This window comes from Rhinopithecus bieti, unplaced genomic scaffold (genome assembly GCF_001698545.2).
Source record: "Rhinopithecus bieti isolate Rb0 unplaced genomic scaffold, ASM169854v2 scaffold_47707, whole genome shotgun sequence".
Classification (NCBI taxonomy): Eukaryota; Metazoa; Chordata; class Mammalia; order Primates; family Cercopithecidae; genus Rhinopithecus; species Rhinopithecus bieti.
In genome coordinates this window covers 686,108-702,066 of record NW_016819117.1, presented here as the reverse complement: position 1 = coordinate 702,066, position 15,959 = coordinate 686,108, and the positions used below count along the sequence as shown (strand labels likewise).

The following is a 15,959-nucleotide window of genomic DNA, read 5'->3' as shown; positions in this document are numbered from 1 at the left end:
AGGGACGTGTATCTGTACGGGGGCCGGGGACTGCTGAACGTCAGCCGAATCATCGTCCACCCCAACTACTCTGTCTTCTTCCTGGGGGCAGACATCGCCCTGCTGAAGCTGGCCGCCGGTGTGAGAAAAACAAACACTCCCGCGCCGGTAGCCCTGCCGTGGCAGTCTCTGGAGTTCACTGACAGTGACAACTGCTGGACCACAGGCTGGGGCAAGGTCAGCTTGTTCGGTGAGAACCAGAGGGACGCGGGGCGGGCACACGCGGGGCGGGCACACGTGGGGGTCCTGGGAGGCTCATGAAAGACTAGCCCTTGGTTTGCACATTCTGGGGTCTCTCTTGCTAGGGTTGGGGTGCAGGGTTCAGGTGAGCTGCCCTAGGGATACAAGCTCGTACAACAGAGGGAGGAAAGAAAAATGCGCCTTTGGAGTGGGTGGGAGGCAGCGACCGTGCTGTGCGTGTGTGTGTGTATAGAACACGTATTTTATGCATATTCTCATTGCAAGACATTTTCTTCATTTTGTGGAAAAGAAAATGGGTTCAAAGAGGGCACGAATTTACCCATCTGTCCATCCCTCCAATGAAGGTTTCAGAGACCCTGAGGCTTTCTTCCTTTCCTGCTTCGGTCCTCTGTTCTTTGAAAGGCAATACCTGGTGCTGTTCTAGAGCGCATGGGTCCCGCCTCCCTTCGCTAGAGTGCGCGCGTGGGTCCCGCCTCCCTTCGCTAGAACGCGCACATAGGTCCCGCCTTCCTTTTCTAGAGTGCGCGCATGGGTCCCGCCTCCCTTCCCTAGAGTGTGCGGGGTAGGTTCCACCTCCCTTTTCTAGAGTGCACACGTGGGTCCCGCCTCCCTTTTCTGGAGTGTGCGCGTGGGTCCCGCCTCCCTTTGCTAGAATATGTGTGTAGGGTCCCATCTCCCTTTTCTCCCAATTTAAGAGGTATTGGTGGATGGGGGTGGTAGGGTGGCGGGGGGTGGGGTGGGCGCGGTGACTCCGGTCTGTAATCTCAGCACTTTGGGAGGCCAAGGTAGGAGGATCACTTGAGCCTAGGAGTTCAAGACCAGCCTGGATAACACAGGGAGACCTCATCTCTACAAAGAATTAAGAAAAGTATATATTGGCTGGGCGCAGTGGCTCACGCCTGCAATCCTAGCACTTTGGGAGGCCGAGGCAGGTGGATCACCTGAGGTCAGGAGTTTGAGACCAGCCTGGCCAACACGGTGAAACCCTGACTCTACTAAAAACACAAAAATTAGCCAGCCATGGTCGTGGGCACCTGTAATCCCAGCTACTCAGGAGGCTGAGGCAGGAGAATCGCTTGAGCCTGGGAGGCAAAGATTGCCGTGAGCTGAGATTGCGCCACTGCACTCCAGCCTAGGTGACAGGGCAAGCCTCCATCTTAAAAAAAAAAAAAAAAAGATCAGCGGGGCATGGTGGTACATGCCTGTGGTCCCAGCTACTTGGAAGGCTGAGGCTGGAGGATCGCTTGAGCGTTGCTGGAGCCTGGGAGGCGGAGGCTGCAAGGAGCTATGATTATGCCACTGTACTCCACTCTGGCATTTCCATTCTGAGTTCTTGCAGCTTTAGAAGTTCTCCCCTTTGACTACACCTTAGGCCGTGTAGGCTGAGCATCCCAGGTCCTGAGCTCAGGCTCAGGGCGGGGAGGGGTCCTGCCATGGTGCTGGTTGGGGGCCCTTCCTGAGCTGCTCCTGACACCCAAGGTTGGTTTCCGCAGATACGCTGCCGCCTCCTTACCGCCTGCAGCAGGTGAAGGTCCCCGCACTGGGCAACGCAGACTGTGAGCAGCAGATCCACGATGCTTTTCCTGGTGCTGGAGACAGAAAGTTCATCCAGGACGACATGATCTGTGCCGGCCGCCCGGACCGCCGCACCTGGAAGGTGAGACCTGGCGCCTCTCTCCTGCCATCTCTTTTCCTGTCTGCGGTTCTGAGGCTGGACCGGGATGAGCAGGGTCCTGGGTCTCTGGTCAAGCTGGGCCTTCCTTCTCCACAGGGTGACTCAGGCGGCCCCCTGGTCTGCAAGAAGAAAGGTACCTGGCTCCAGGCAGGAGTGGTGAGCTGGGGATTTTACAGTCATCGGTCCAGCATTGGCGTCTACACATAAGTCCAGACCTACGTGCCCTGGATCCTGCAGCAAATGCACCTCTAAGCCCGGGGCCCCTCCCAGCTCCCTAAAATCCAGCTCCTTCCTCGTCTTAGCCCCTCCGCTCCCTGCTCCTTCCAGCACCCACCTTCTCTGCTCCTCCATCCCACATGGTCCTCACTTCCCTCCACCTTTTCAGACCTGCACCTTCCTCCCTCACACTGGGAGGAGGAGGCATGGAAGGTGCTTTGAATGGGGGTGAGGTTAGGGATGGAAGTCCTGGAGCCAGTTTGCAGTGTCATCTCATTAAACTGTTAGCAAAGCAAACCAGAAAGTGGCCAGTGTGTTCCTGAGTGTGGGTGCGGCTAGCGGGGCGGGGACTGAGGGCTTCCTGATGCTCTGGAGGGTCGGCTGTAGAAATGGCTGCTCCAGACCAGGCATTCATTGGTGGTGGGGGAAATGATGGATGGGTGGCAAGAGCAGGGGAAATATTCTCAGTGATGACTCTTCTCTTGGGGCCCAGCTCCCAGCCCAGCCCTCCACTAAAAGTACAGGTCAGCCTCATCACCAAATTTCATCCATCTACCATCTATCTACCCACTAAATCCATCCACTCATCCAACCATGAATTCATCCATTCATCCATCCACCCACCCACCCACTAATCCATCCATCCATCCATCCACCCATCTATTGATCTATCCATCCACCCATCCACCCACCATCCACTAATCCATCCATCCATCCATCCATCCATCCATCCATCCATCCATCCACCCACCTATCTACTGATCTATCCATCCACCTACCCACCCATCCACTAATCCATCCATCTGTCCATCCATCCATCCATCTACTCATCCATCCACCTATCTATTATCCATCCACCCATCCACCCACCCACCCACTAATCCATCCATCCATCCATCCATCCATCCATCCATCCATCCATCCATCCACCCACCCATCCATCCACCTATCTATTGATCTATCCACCCCATCTACCCACCCAACCCACTAATCTATCCACTTGTCCATTATCCATCTTGTCCGTCCACCACCCTCTAATCCACCCCTCCCTCCCCTCTCCCCCTGCCCTTTTTGCGCGCATGCCATTAGTTGCAGGGGTTTGGGTGCCTGGCCTGGGGCAGATTCCCGTTCCCTCAGATAAGCAGCAGACAACAGCAAAGTCCACCCGGTACGAACCTCCCCTGTCCCCACCCAGAGTTGGCTGCATCCCAGACCCTGCTGTGGCCCAGGCTGCCGTCGCTGCTTCCTGGGATGCCCTGCTGTATCCCTTGGGCTTTTTTTTTGGAGGGAGGTTCTTCTGTAGTTCTTTCTCAGTCCCCTCCCATTCAAGCTCTCTGAACCCCTGGGCAACTCCTCCACCCCTGAGATGAAATAACTGGCCCACCTGCAGCCCTGCCCGAGGCCCACCTGCAGCCCTGCCCCAGCCGCCTGCAGTGCCCACGGCATCTCCAGGGGTGCCGCTGATGGAGGCTTCTGCGGGAACCAAGCAAGGTTTACGTCGCTTATGTTGCCGGCACAGTTTCCGCAGGGGCTTGGAGCATTTTAGCACTGACAACTTCCTCCGTGATGGACTGCCCTGTGCCCACCTCGCAGAAGCTCTGGGCCACGCGCGCTGGTCAGGGGAGGCTGCTGGGCTGTGACAGAGGCACAGGCATCCTAAACTGAGATGAGGGAGTCTTCATTCTCCTTTCTTTTTACCCCCACCCCCAAGGTGAGGCCAGGTGGAGGCTGAGAAGGCCCCGCTGAGCCACCCAAAGGGCAGCCAACACTCTCCTGTGGAAGAAAGGGGCTTCACAGGAGAAGCGGCCCGGGAGTGCGGAGTGGGGTCTGGTCTGGCTGTCGCCTTCTGGCTTCACACTCGTGAATAACGCAGCAGGTGATCTTGATCTATCCATGGCAGGTTTCTCCCACTGCACCCGGAGAGAACCACACAGAGGCTAAGGGCTGGATGCTGGGCTCCACCGCTAAGAAGAGGAGGCTCTGCTTATTCAGACAGTGGAGGTGCATGGGGGCGATCGAGGGATGGATCGAACTGTGGATGACTCGGACCTCCAGCCTAAGGCAGGTGCCAGCTCTGTGGCAACGGCACAGACCCATACCACAGGTCCTTGTTGCAACTTACAAGTGGGAGCCAGAACACGGTGGAGTGCTTGGCAGTTCGGCAGGATAATCCAAGGTCCAAGAGGCCCAAAGACCTGGGCCAGGGCCAGGAGTGGGTCTGCAGCGCTTCACCACATCACTACGCACCACCATGGGCTGTCCCCAAGCCTTCCACTCACATCCACTGCTTACAACCGATGGCCATCCCGCAGGCACCCTCACCCACAGCACCTGCTACTACGGATGGCCTCCCGAGCACCCTCCACCACACAGTCACAACTGCTACCACCATGGCTGTCCCCAGGTTCCGTTCACGGTCACATCACCGCTGTACATGATGGCCTCCCCATACCCTCACCCACCCATGTCACCTGCTACATGATGGCCGTCCCCAGTACCCTCACCCATGTCACCTGCTACATGATGGCCGTCCCCAGCACCCTCACCCACATCACCTGCTACATGATGGCCGTCCCTGGCACCCTCACCCACATCACCTGCTACATGATGGCCATCCCCAGCACCCTCACCCATGTCACCTGCTACAGGATGGCTGGCCCCAACACCCTCACCCACGTCACCTGCTACAGGATGGCCGTCCCCAACACCCTCACTCATGTCACCTGCTACACGATGGCTGTTCCTGGGCCCTGCCACAGGGACAAAGGGGCCACCCTGATGAGGGATGGGAATCTCACTGGTGTTGTCCCCCCTGCTCATAGAGGATGCAGGCCCATGGAGGTGTCCTGTGCCTGTCCCTGGGTCATCTCAACACTGTGACCCACTCTCTGCTGGGTCTGACAGCCTCTGGACAGCCTCTGGGCAGAGCCACGCCCCACAGGGACAGGCTGAGGGTATCTGCCACTGCATTCTTCCCACTGCTCTGCCAGGAAGGCCTAGGATCCATCCGCTGCCCATGTCTACCATGCCCTGAGCCTCATCTCATGACGCTCTGGGCCACACTGCCATGTCCAGCTAATATTTAAATTTTGGTAGAGACCGGGTCTCACTATGTTTCTCAGTCTGGTCTCATACTTCTCGGCTCAAGCAATCCTCGCACACTCGGCCTCCCAGTGTATTGGAATTACAGGTGTGAGCCACTGCACCTGGCCAATTCTTTCAATTTTTTTATTTTAAATTTTGTGGGTACATAGTGGTGTATATATCTATCTTGCATGGTTTTATGTGAGACTTATACTAATCTTCAAGGAACAAATAATCACCATTTCAAACAAACTCTTCCAGAGAGTAGAAAAAAGAGGCCAATCAGATTTGATGAGTGTCGCCTGCAGGACAAGCCTGGACTAATAGAACACAGGAAAACTTCAGGCCGAATTCACTTAGGAACACTGATTCAAACATCCCCCCAATTCATTAACAAGCTGACTCAGAAAATGTACTCAGAATTACAGGAACACCTAATCAGGTCTAAATCAGGTTGGTTGAACGCTTGGGAAATCTAACCGTCTAATTTGCCAATTAACGGAGCAGAGATAAACCACCTTTGCTAATCTAATCAATAAGCATTTGATTCTTTTGGTTGATAAATTCAACCACCAACTGCAATAAAACTCTTAGCAAATTTAGGGGATCTCATCCAAGCCCACAGCAAACGTCCTACTAAACAGTGGACCGCGGGAAGCCCCTCCTGTGAGTGAGGGACAGGTAGGGACCACCACCCCTCCTTCTGCTCAGCTCAGTGCAGGCAGCTCCATGCAGGCAGCCCCAGGCAGCACATACATGAAGAGAAACAGGCTGGGCGCAGTGCCTCACGCCTGTCATCCCAGCTACTCGGGAGGCCGAGGCAGGCAGATCACCTGAGGTCAGGGGTTCGAGATCAACCTGGCCAACATGGTAAAACCCCGCCTCTACTAAAATATGAAAATTAGACGGGCGTGGTGGCGCATGCCTGTAATCCCAGCTACTTGGGAGGCTGAGGCAGGAGAATCGCTTGAACCCGGTGGAGTGGAGGTTACGGTGAGCCAAGATCGTGCCACTGCATTCCAGCCTGGGCGTGAAGAGTGAGACTCTGTCTCAAACAAGCAAAACAGAAAACAAAATGAAACAAAACCAAAGAAAAGGGACAAGCAGTGTCAGGACTGGAAAGGAAGGGAAGGGGCTGCAGCGTCTGCCCACAATGTGGTGGTCTTCATAGACCATCCAAGGTCACCTGCAGACAGTGTCAGGGGCACAAGTGCAGCGAGGCAGCTGACTCACGTCAGTGCAACACCAACAGCTGGCGATACACAGGGCTTCTCGGCTGGGCGCGGTGGTCACGCCTGTAATCCCAGCACTTTGGGAGGCTGAGGCAGGAGCATGGACGGAGCCAAAGCATTCAAGACCAGCCTGGGCAACATAGTGAGTCTATCTCTATAAATACATTTGTTTTAAGCCATGCAGAGCCTGGGCAACACAGCAAGACCCTATCTCTACAAAAAATACAAAATTAGCCAGGCGTGGTGGCGTGCACCTGTAGTCTCAGTTACTCAGGAGGCTGAGGCAGGAGGATCATTTGAGCCTAGGAATTTCAGGCTGTAGTGAGCCAAGATCTTGCCATTGCACTCCAGCCTAGGCAACAGAGCAAAGCCCCATGTCAAAAAAAAAAAGTTTTATCAATAATTGTATTGGTTCCAGTATCTGTTGAAGAAAATTGCTTTTGTTCATTTAAAGCTCTAAGCAAAACTTGTCATCAGAAATGAAATTTACCCACTAACTTCTGAAGTTTCACCTACTGCCTATCCTCATGGACCTCCGTGCTCCCTGAGGGAGTGTCATCTAGACACAAATCGTCTTGCTGGCCGGGAAGACACCAAAACCCTTGGTTTAGTTTTCCCTCCACACCAGCTGTGGCGGTGAAAGAAAGACAGAGATTTTGTTGGATTTAAGTTGAAAGCACAACATGAAGTCTCATGATTTCAGAAGAGAAAGGGCCACCGTTTCCAAGACCATGCGAGGAAAAGTGAAAAGGAAGAGAGCCCTGCCCACCAGAAACGGCGACGAAGCTGTCATTGGCCCAGGGACCGAAAACCGCTCCCATGCTGGTCCCCACATTCCACCTGCTCCCAACCCCAGAGCCAGCTCCTCACTGGGCTCCACTGCAGTTCCCGGGGCTTGATTCCAGCCCATCCCAATTTCCAGTGATGTTTATTATTATTATTTTGAGACGGAGTCTCGCTCTGTCACCCAGGCTGGAGAGCAGTGGTGTGGTCATAGCTCCCTGCTCAACTTCCTGGGATCAAGAGATCCTCCTGCCTCAGCCTCCCCAGTAACTGGGACTACAGGCACATACCCCACACCCTGCCGATTTTATTGATTTTTTTGTAGAGATGGAGTCTCACTTTGTTACCCAGGCTGGTCTTGAACTCCTGGGCTCAAGCGATTCTCCTGCCTCAGCCTCCCAAAATGCTGGGATTACAGGCATGAGCCACTGTGCCCAGCTGCCAACAGGAAGTGTTACTGACACCTTTCCACTCGGTCTTTTTTTTTTTGAGACGGAGTCTTGCTCTGCTGCCCAGGCTGGCGGGCAATGGATGATCTCAGCTCACTGCAACCTCCACTTCCCAGGTTCAAGCGATTCTCCTGCTTCAGCCTCCCAAGTAGCTGGGATTACAGGTGCATGCCACCATGCTCAGGTAATTTTGTATTTTAGTAGAGACGGGGTTTCGCCATGTTGGGGCAGACTGGTCTCAAACTCCTGACCTCAAGTTATCTGCCTGCCTCAGCTTCCCAAAGTGCTGAGATGACAGGCATGAGCCACGGTGAGCAGCCTGCACCCCATCTCTTGTCACCTGTATCAGTGTCCTGGGGCTGCTGCACAAAGTGCTGCAAACTGAGGGGCAGAGTCTTATTCTCTCTCAATCCTAGAGTGTAGGCAGGGCTGCTTGCTTCAGAGGCTTGGAGGGAGGGGCTGCTCCGTGCCCGTCTCCTCGTGTCCGGTGTTGCTAGCTGTCCTTGGCTTGTGACCACATCACTCCCATCCCTGCCTGTCTCCCCGGCCTTCCTCCACCACTCTAGGTCTCAACCCCTTCTCCTTTCTCTTACAAGGATGCCTGTCTTTGGATTTAGGGCCCACCCTAAATCTTGACATCCTTAATTACGTAATTAATTACATCTGCAAAACCAATTTCCCTATAAAGTCACATTCACAGGTCCTGGGCCTCAGGCTTGAATGTATGTTTTCGGCAAATGCAGTTCACCTTACCACGGCACCTGGCTCCCGACCCTGGAGGTATTTCCCTCCTTCACCTGCACATCCTGTAGGAGCCTCCCTGTGCAGACACAGCACTGGGCAACTTCTAGAACCTTCTCCACACAACAATGCCCAATTTTCGTCGACCTCACACCTGATTCCAAGTATAAAGCACCGAATAAAAGATAAAAGGAAAGTGTCACCTGCATCTAGTGAGAATGCGACGTTCCGGCCTCCACACAGGGCGAGCTTGGCTCACTCAGCCTGGACTCAGCGGGGCCCGAGGGCTCCTCGGCCTCTCCCAGGCGAGCTTGGCTCACCCAGCCTGGACTCAGCGGGGCCCTGAGGGCTCCTGGGCCTCTCCCAGGCGAGCTTGGCTCACCCAGCCTGGACTCAGCTGGGGCCTGAGGGCTCCTCGGCCTCTCCCACCTATCCCCACAGTCCAGGATCCCTGTCTGCAGGCTCCAGGCCTCCCTGGAGGCCCTGGCCATGCTTGTCCCGCGGCCCTCAGACTGGCTGCACTTTGCGGATCTTGGCTGGTTCGGGGCTGGTGCCGTCCTCGCCTTACCTGGGCCTCCTGGACCCTGCCTCCTGGTAGCTGGGTGGGGCCCAGGAGGGTCCTGCACTGTGATGCAGCTGCCACATTATCCTGGTGTCCTGGGAGGGAGAGGAATCACCAAGAAAGCCGCCGGGCTAAGCAGCCATCCTCTCTTCTCCTCGGTCCTCTGAGTCTAAACACGGAACCCAGGTGATCCAGACCTGAGCTTCCCTCCCATCAGCCTCTCCTGGCCTCACCTGGCCAGGCCTCCCAGGCTTCCCGTCCTCCAGCTGCTCTCCCGTCTCCTTCTTGCGTCTTCAGGTGGAGCTGCCCATTCCATGGGCCTGGGTAGAACCTTGAAGTGGGCGTGGGTCAAGCGCTCTGGGAGTGAGGGGTGCGACTGCTACCAAGACACAGAGCCAGAGGTCCTGGCCCATGACGGGTGAACGCGGCCAGGAGGGAGGGGCACAGGTGGCTGACAGCCCATCCCAGGCAGCCTGGGGCTTCTCTCCTCCCTATGTGGGGAGGTCCAGGGTTGGGCATGCAGGCGGAAGTCTGGCTGCAGAGGATTTCACAGCTGCAGGCCCAGCCTCGGGACCCACTCCCTCAGCCTCCGGGGAATCCTGAGGCACCACCAGGAAGTTGCTGGTAGCACGGAAAGGACTGGATTTTCTCCAGCTGGAGGATATGCAGACACACACACACGCTCATTCATATTCACGTGCATGCCCACAGTCATACATGCAGACACACACATACATGCATGCACACACTCATACACGTAGGCACACACACGTGCACAAGTGCACACATGCTGGCAACCACACAGTCATACACACACATGCACACATGCACACACGGTATGTACACACCCACATACACACAGACACACATGCACAAACTCAACCATGCACACATACACGAATTCACACACCACACTATGCATGCTCCACATAACTCGTACATGCATGCCACACATGCACACATACACGCAGGCAGACAGCACATGCACACACTTATACACGTGCGCACACACTCTACATGCAAGCACACATACTCAAACTCACATGCATGCATACTTACACACTTATATGCCACATACCATGCAACACACACACGCACACCAATGCATTCAAATGCATGCACACACAACGCACACACTCTCATACACGCAGGCACAAACTAACCACACGTGCATGCCACTCACATTTTCGGCACACATGCACACACGCACACATAGCTTGCATGCACATGACACACATGCGAACAATGCACACACTCATGTACACACACATGCACACACATATACATGCATACACACATACATGCATGCACACACACACTCATATCACGCATGTCCAACAAACATGCACAACAATGCACTCACACATGCACACACTCATGCTACACATGCTTACACATATGCATACACTCACACACGTATATACTGCACACATGCATGCACATGCACACCATCACTCATACATCATGCACACACATGCTCACACATGCTCACACAACATGCCTACACATGCATGCACCAACTCATCCTCACAACGTATGCAACTCACAGACTCACAGCACATGCACACACATACATGAACACCTCAGGCATAGCACATACCCATGGCCTCACACACGATGACACACATAATGCACAGGCATGCTCACACACCCACACCCACACGTGCACACACACAGGCATACACACCCCACCCATTGGACCGTGCTTCCCTTGTGTTCCCCACACCCCACCGATCACCCCCTGTTACAATCTCATGGCAAAGCAAGACTCCTGGAGGAGAGGGCTGTAGGGTTGGGCCCTCGGCCTCCACTGCCCCTGTCGGCCCCGAACGTGTCTGCCACCTGGGCTAAAACAGGCATTTGCCTGCCGGGGCGGGGCCCCGAGGCACGCATGCGGAGGGCTGGGGCCTGGGAGCCTGGGCCTGCCTGAAATTCAGCTCCCACCTTCTGAGATCCCAGGTAGTGATGCCCCTCTCCAGAGCAGGGTGCTGCCCTCCTGCATCTGAGGTGTTGTATCGGATTAATAGGTTTCCTGAGCCATCTCAGAAGCTCTGCCTGTGTGGTTTGAAACTCCCTCCAAGGCTGGAGCCTGAGCCTGGGTGGCCACCATGGAGCAGGCAGGTCCCCAGGGGGGGGGGGGGAGGGGGGGGGGGGGGGGGGGGGGGGGGGGGGGGGGGGTGGCCCTAGGTCCAAGCGCCTCTGACGGGCCCTCTGGCTGATGCTTTTGTACCCGTGGAAGGTGGTACAAGTGCCCATCCTGTCCCGGGTGGTCAGGAAGAGGCGTGAGGGAGAGCCATTACCAGACAGTTTCTTCCTCTGAGGCCCAGGTGTTCCTTGGCCCTCTGGAGGCACTGGGCCACGAGAATGGCAGCATAGTAACCAAACCCGGCAGTGGGCATTTGGGAGCCAGGGATACTCGCAGTGGGGGGCGCACCCTGTGCACGTGGGACATTAGCCCCTCGACCCCGGCCTCTTCCCTTAAAAATGTGGGTGGTATCCCCCATATCACATGACAACCGACAAATGTCCCTGGTGGTGAGCCCTGGTGTTAGACAGGGAACTCGGTGCGGGGCCCTTGTTGCCCGCAGAGGGATGCGAAGGGGCGCGGGTGGCTCCCTGTGCCTCATGGTCAGCCTGGTCCACAGCCCAGGCTTGGAGCTACTGCTCCCACCCCGAGGGAGGAAGGTGTGACCGAGCCCACCCCACTTCCCTTTGCAAGGAGATAAAGTTAGCTCCGGGCGGCGTCCAGGAGGCAGCTGTGGCCACAGACCGGTGTAGGACCTGACCACCTGGCAGCCATCTGTAGCTTCCAGCCCGGGTCCTGCGCGCTGTTTCCACCCCAGCCCTCCTCCTCTCCTGCGCAGATGCTGTGGCTGCTGTTTCCTGGTGCCTCCCCTGCCTGGGGCTCCATGGCCGAGACTCCTGGGTGAGTCCTGGCCCCATCCCCACCTGGACCTCCAGGACTGGGCCTAGGACAGAGAGCGACCCCCGTTGTCGACAGGACCTGGAAGCTCTGGCATTGCAGGAGTGTGGCTCCTGACCTCCTTTGGTTGTTCCAGCACCCGTCCCGAGAATGACCTGGTGGGCATCGTGGGGCCCAACGCCCCCAGGGGAAGTGGGCCGTGGCAGGTCAGCCTGAGGATCTTACAGCTACCACTGGGCCTCCTGGTGCACATCGCGGGGCTTCCCTCCCCCCATCCACCCCCAGTTGGGTGCTGACGCGCCGCCCACTGCCATTTCCTGGTGAGTCCCCGGGCCGGGGACCCATCCGAGGGAAAGGTGGGAGTGGGGCCGCCGCAGACCAGGCCCCCTGAGCAGCCCGGGTGCGTCCTCCCCCAGTAAGGACACTGACCCGTCCACCTACCGGATCCATGCCGGGGACTGTATCTGTACCGGGCCGGGGTCTGCTGAACGTCAGCCGATCATCGTCCACCCCAACATAACGTCGCCGCCCACCTCGGATTCAATCTGGCCTTGCTGCGGCTGGCCACCCGCGTGGGCGCGGCAAGCAATGTTCAGCCAGTCACCCTGCCGCCCGGGGCCCTGAACTTCACCCCGGAGGACGAGTGCTGGCTGACCGGCTGGGGCAGGACGTCCTACTACGGTGAGAATGGCTGGGGGGCCAGGGTCGTGGAGGGGCGTGGGGAAGTTCCCCAGTTTTCCCCTCCATGCCCATTCCTGGAGGCAGGTCCCTCGGGGGCTGGTTCACAAGCTCAGAAATAAATGGGACAGGGAAGGAAAGGAGCGTCCCGCAGGTCCCAGCTGTCCCCCCGGCGCGGCCTCTCAGCCCCCCGTGGCCGCCCTGATGCTCTGATATTCGTTTTACATTAAAGACGGTAAAGGGCGTTTTACAGCTCTCCGGGTCTGCCAGCAGCAGGGGCGGAATCGGTTCAAGTCCCCAGGTCCGCAGCCTGCTGCCCTCACACTCTGCTCGGTGGGGGTGGGAGGAAGAAGCTGGTTATGTTTTTTGATGGGGGAAGTCACGCTTCTTCCTATGTTCTGGGACCTTTGGGTTGCAGGCCCCCGAGTGCCCTCCGTGTCTGTGTCCTGGGGCTATGACAAGACTCGCATCCTGGGTGCTGCACACCACGGAGATGTGTTCTCCCGAGGTCCAGGTGTGGGCAGGGCCCTGCTCCCGCCCCGGTTCTAGGGGAGGGTCCCTCCTGGCCTCTCCCAGCCTCTGGTGGCCCTGGTGTCCCGGGGCTCACGACCGCATGGCTCCCATCTCTGCCTGGGTCTTTGTGTTACCTTCTCCTCTGGGCTGGGGCCGCTCCTGTTCTGCCTCTCATTAGAGCACCTGTCTTGGAATTAGGGCCCTTCCTAACCCAGCATGGCCTCATCTCACCTTAATCAATCTGCCAAGAATCTATTTCTAAATTAGACCCCATCCTGAAGCTTTGGAGGGACGTGAATGCCAGGACACCACCCAGCCTGGGTCTGTCTGCGGCATCTGAGCCCGTCTATCACAGCATGGGCTGAGGTCACACTCCCACCCAGGACAGATGGGGAAACTGAGGCTCAGGCTGGCTCCAGGTCGGAGTGAGGAGAGCAGGACCAGAGCCCCAGGCCCGGGCGTCACAGGCGGTTCGGGACCGCTCCCTGTGGCCGCCTTGGCCGTGGCGGGTGTGAACGAATCCACTGTGTCAGGGACACAGCCCCCTGCTGCTTCCTGACTCCCTTCTTCCACCCCCAGCGCCACTACACCCACCCTACCGCCTGCAGCAGGTGCACATCCCACTGGAAGATCACGAGGCCTGTGAGAAGGGCTACAAGGAGTATCTGCACACCAGCGCCAACGGGAAGGCCATCCTAGAAGACATGCTGTGTGCCGGCAGCCTGGGCCGCGGCCCCTGCATGGTAAGATGTCTGGGTTCTGCCTTGCCCCAGGGGGCTTCTCCTGGTCTGGGCCTCTCGAGGCTGGACAAGGAGTCCCGTTGTGCCAAGGTCCCTGGCGAGACGTGTGACTGTCCCCTCTCCCTGCAGGAGGACTCCGGAGGGCCCCTGGTCTGCAGGAAGGGAGGCTCCTGGGTCCAGGTGGGCGTGGTCAGCTGGGGGATCGGCTGCTCCATGATCCAGCTGCTGGCCGTCTTCACAAGCGTCCAGAGCCATGTCGCCTGGATCCGCTGGGAAATCAGGAAGTGTGGGCCCCGATTTCCTGGGCCTGAGGATCCGCGGAGGAGGCGGAAGCTTTGTCCCGACTTTCCCTGGTGGGGCTTTCTGATCCCCTCCACCCACACCTCCCGCCCACTTCTCCATGCTTCAGCCCTGCTCCCATCCCCTCTTCCTCCCCTCTCCTTCCCTGCCAGTCCCGAGAAGAGGGCGGAGGCCCCCATGGAGCTGCGGTGCTGTGCAGCTGTGATCATCTCATTAAACAACTGTCTGAGTCAACAGGCTGGTGGTCAGAGTGGTCTTTGGGGCTGCAGAGTGGGTGGTCCAGCTCTCCCATTTGGAATCCCTGAGTGCTGGGAGAATGGAGCAGGCCTGGCTTGGGCAGGTGGAGTTTGGGTGGGTGAGAGGCTCAGAGCCTCTCCTCCAACCTTGGGGTCACCACTCCTTATTGTGGTTTTTTGTTGTTGTCGTTTTATGGAGTCTTGCTCTGTCGCCCAGGCTGGAGTGCAGCGCCTCCTGAGTATCTGGGATTACAGGCGCCCAACACCACACCCGGCTAATTTTTGTATTTTTAGTAGAGACGGGGTTTCACCATGTTGGCCAGGCTGGTCTCCAACACCTGACCTCAGGTGATTCACCCGCCTCGGCCTCCCAAAGTGCTAGGATTACAGGTCACCACACCCCACCCCGATTGCGTTTTACATGCCGTGTACCCCGTCACCAAGCAAGGGTGTTAGCAGGTTCACACACAATTCAGAGTCATTTTCAAGATCTCATTCATTCATGCCATTCATTTATTCATTCATTCTACCGATGTCACTAGGTGGCATGTCCTGGGCTATAGGGGAATAAACTTGTCCTACCCCAATCTCAGGACCTGGAGGTGGTGGGTGTGTGACGGGGATTTAAAAATGCAGCAGGAGGTCATGTCATAGACAGAAGAGTCCACAGAAGAACAAGAGGCGGCTCCCCTGGGTGTCAGGTTTAGCCCGGAAGGGAAGCCTGAGTGGTCCCCGGAGGCGTCAGGTGTGGCTTGGTTGCAAGGATAAGCCTGCAGGCTGGATAGAGGGTGGTGCCAGTCGGAAAAACTGCTTGCACCTGCGGGAGAAGCCCAGACACCCTTGCATCTCACTGCATCGTTAGAGCAGTGATAGCAAACTTGCACTGTGCAGATAAAGGGAACAATAAAATTATTTTCACTGTGAGGAAAGAAATTTAATCATTTCAGACTCTGCTACTGGGCAGGGTTCATCCTTCTAAATCACCAGCCCCCAGCTCTGTCCCCGGGGAATTTGGGTAGAACGGGGCTGAGCAAGGCTGGCCTGCACACACTTGGAGAAGTCCTCCCCCAGCTCTGGACCCACACCTCTCCCCTCAACTCACCCCAAGAGAAGCACGACTGGGAAGGGCTGGGGTGGCCTGTCTCATCCAGATAATTGGAATAGATGGTAAAGTACGTGGATAAGTCATAATGAGTGACCAGCTGGAGGAGAGAGGGAGGAATGAGAAGATGGGAGAATGGATGGATGGGTGGGTGGGTGGGTGGGTTGATGGGAGAATAGAAGAATAGATGGATGGAGGCCGGGTGTGGTGGCTCATGCCTGGAATCTCAGCATTTTGGGAGGCCAAGGTGGGCAGATCACTTGAGGTCAGGAGTTCGAGACCAGTCTCTCCAACATGGTGAAACCTCAACTCTACTAAAATTCCAAAAATTTGCTGGGCATGATGGCACACACCTGTGGTCCCAGCTACTTGGGAGGCTGAGGGATGAGAATCGCTTGAACCCAGGAGGCGGAGGTTGCTGTGAGCCAAGATCGCACCACTGCACTCCAGCCTGGGACACAGAGTGAGACTCTGTCTCAAAAAAA

General features: G+C 56.7%; 1 protein-coding gene across 1 annotated transcript in view; it reads left to right on the top strand.

Moving 5' to 3' along the window:
- LOC108519365 (putative serine protease 29) overlaps window positions 1–2,276 on the top strand; it is a 6,205-nt gene extending 3,929 nt beyond the window's left edge. The window contains exons 2-4 of the mRNA XM_017858286.1: window positions 3–229; window positions 1,734–1,897; window positions 2,012–2,276. Of these exons, the coding sequence (XP_017713775.1) occupies window positions 3–229; window positions 1,734–1,897; window positions 2,012–2,122 (502 nt within the window). The 3' untranslated portion in view covers window positions 2,123–2,276. The remainder of the gene's footprint in view (window positions 1–2; window positions 230–1,733; window positions 1,898–2,011) is intronic.
- Window positions 2,277–15,959: the final 13,683 nt, after the last annotated feature.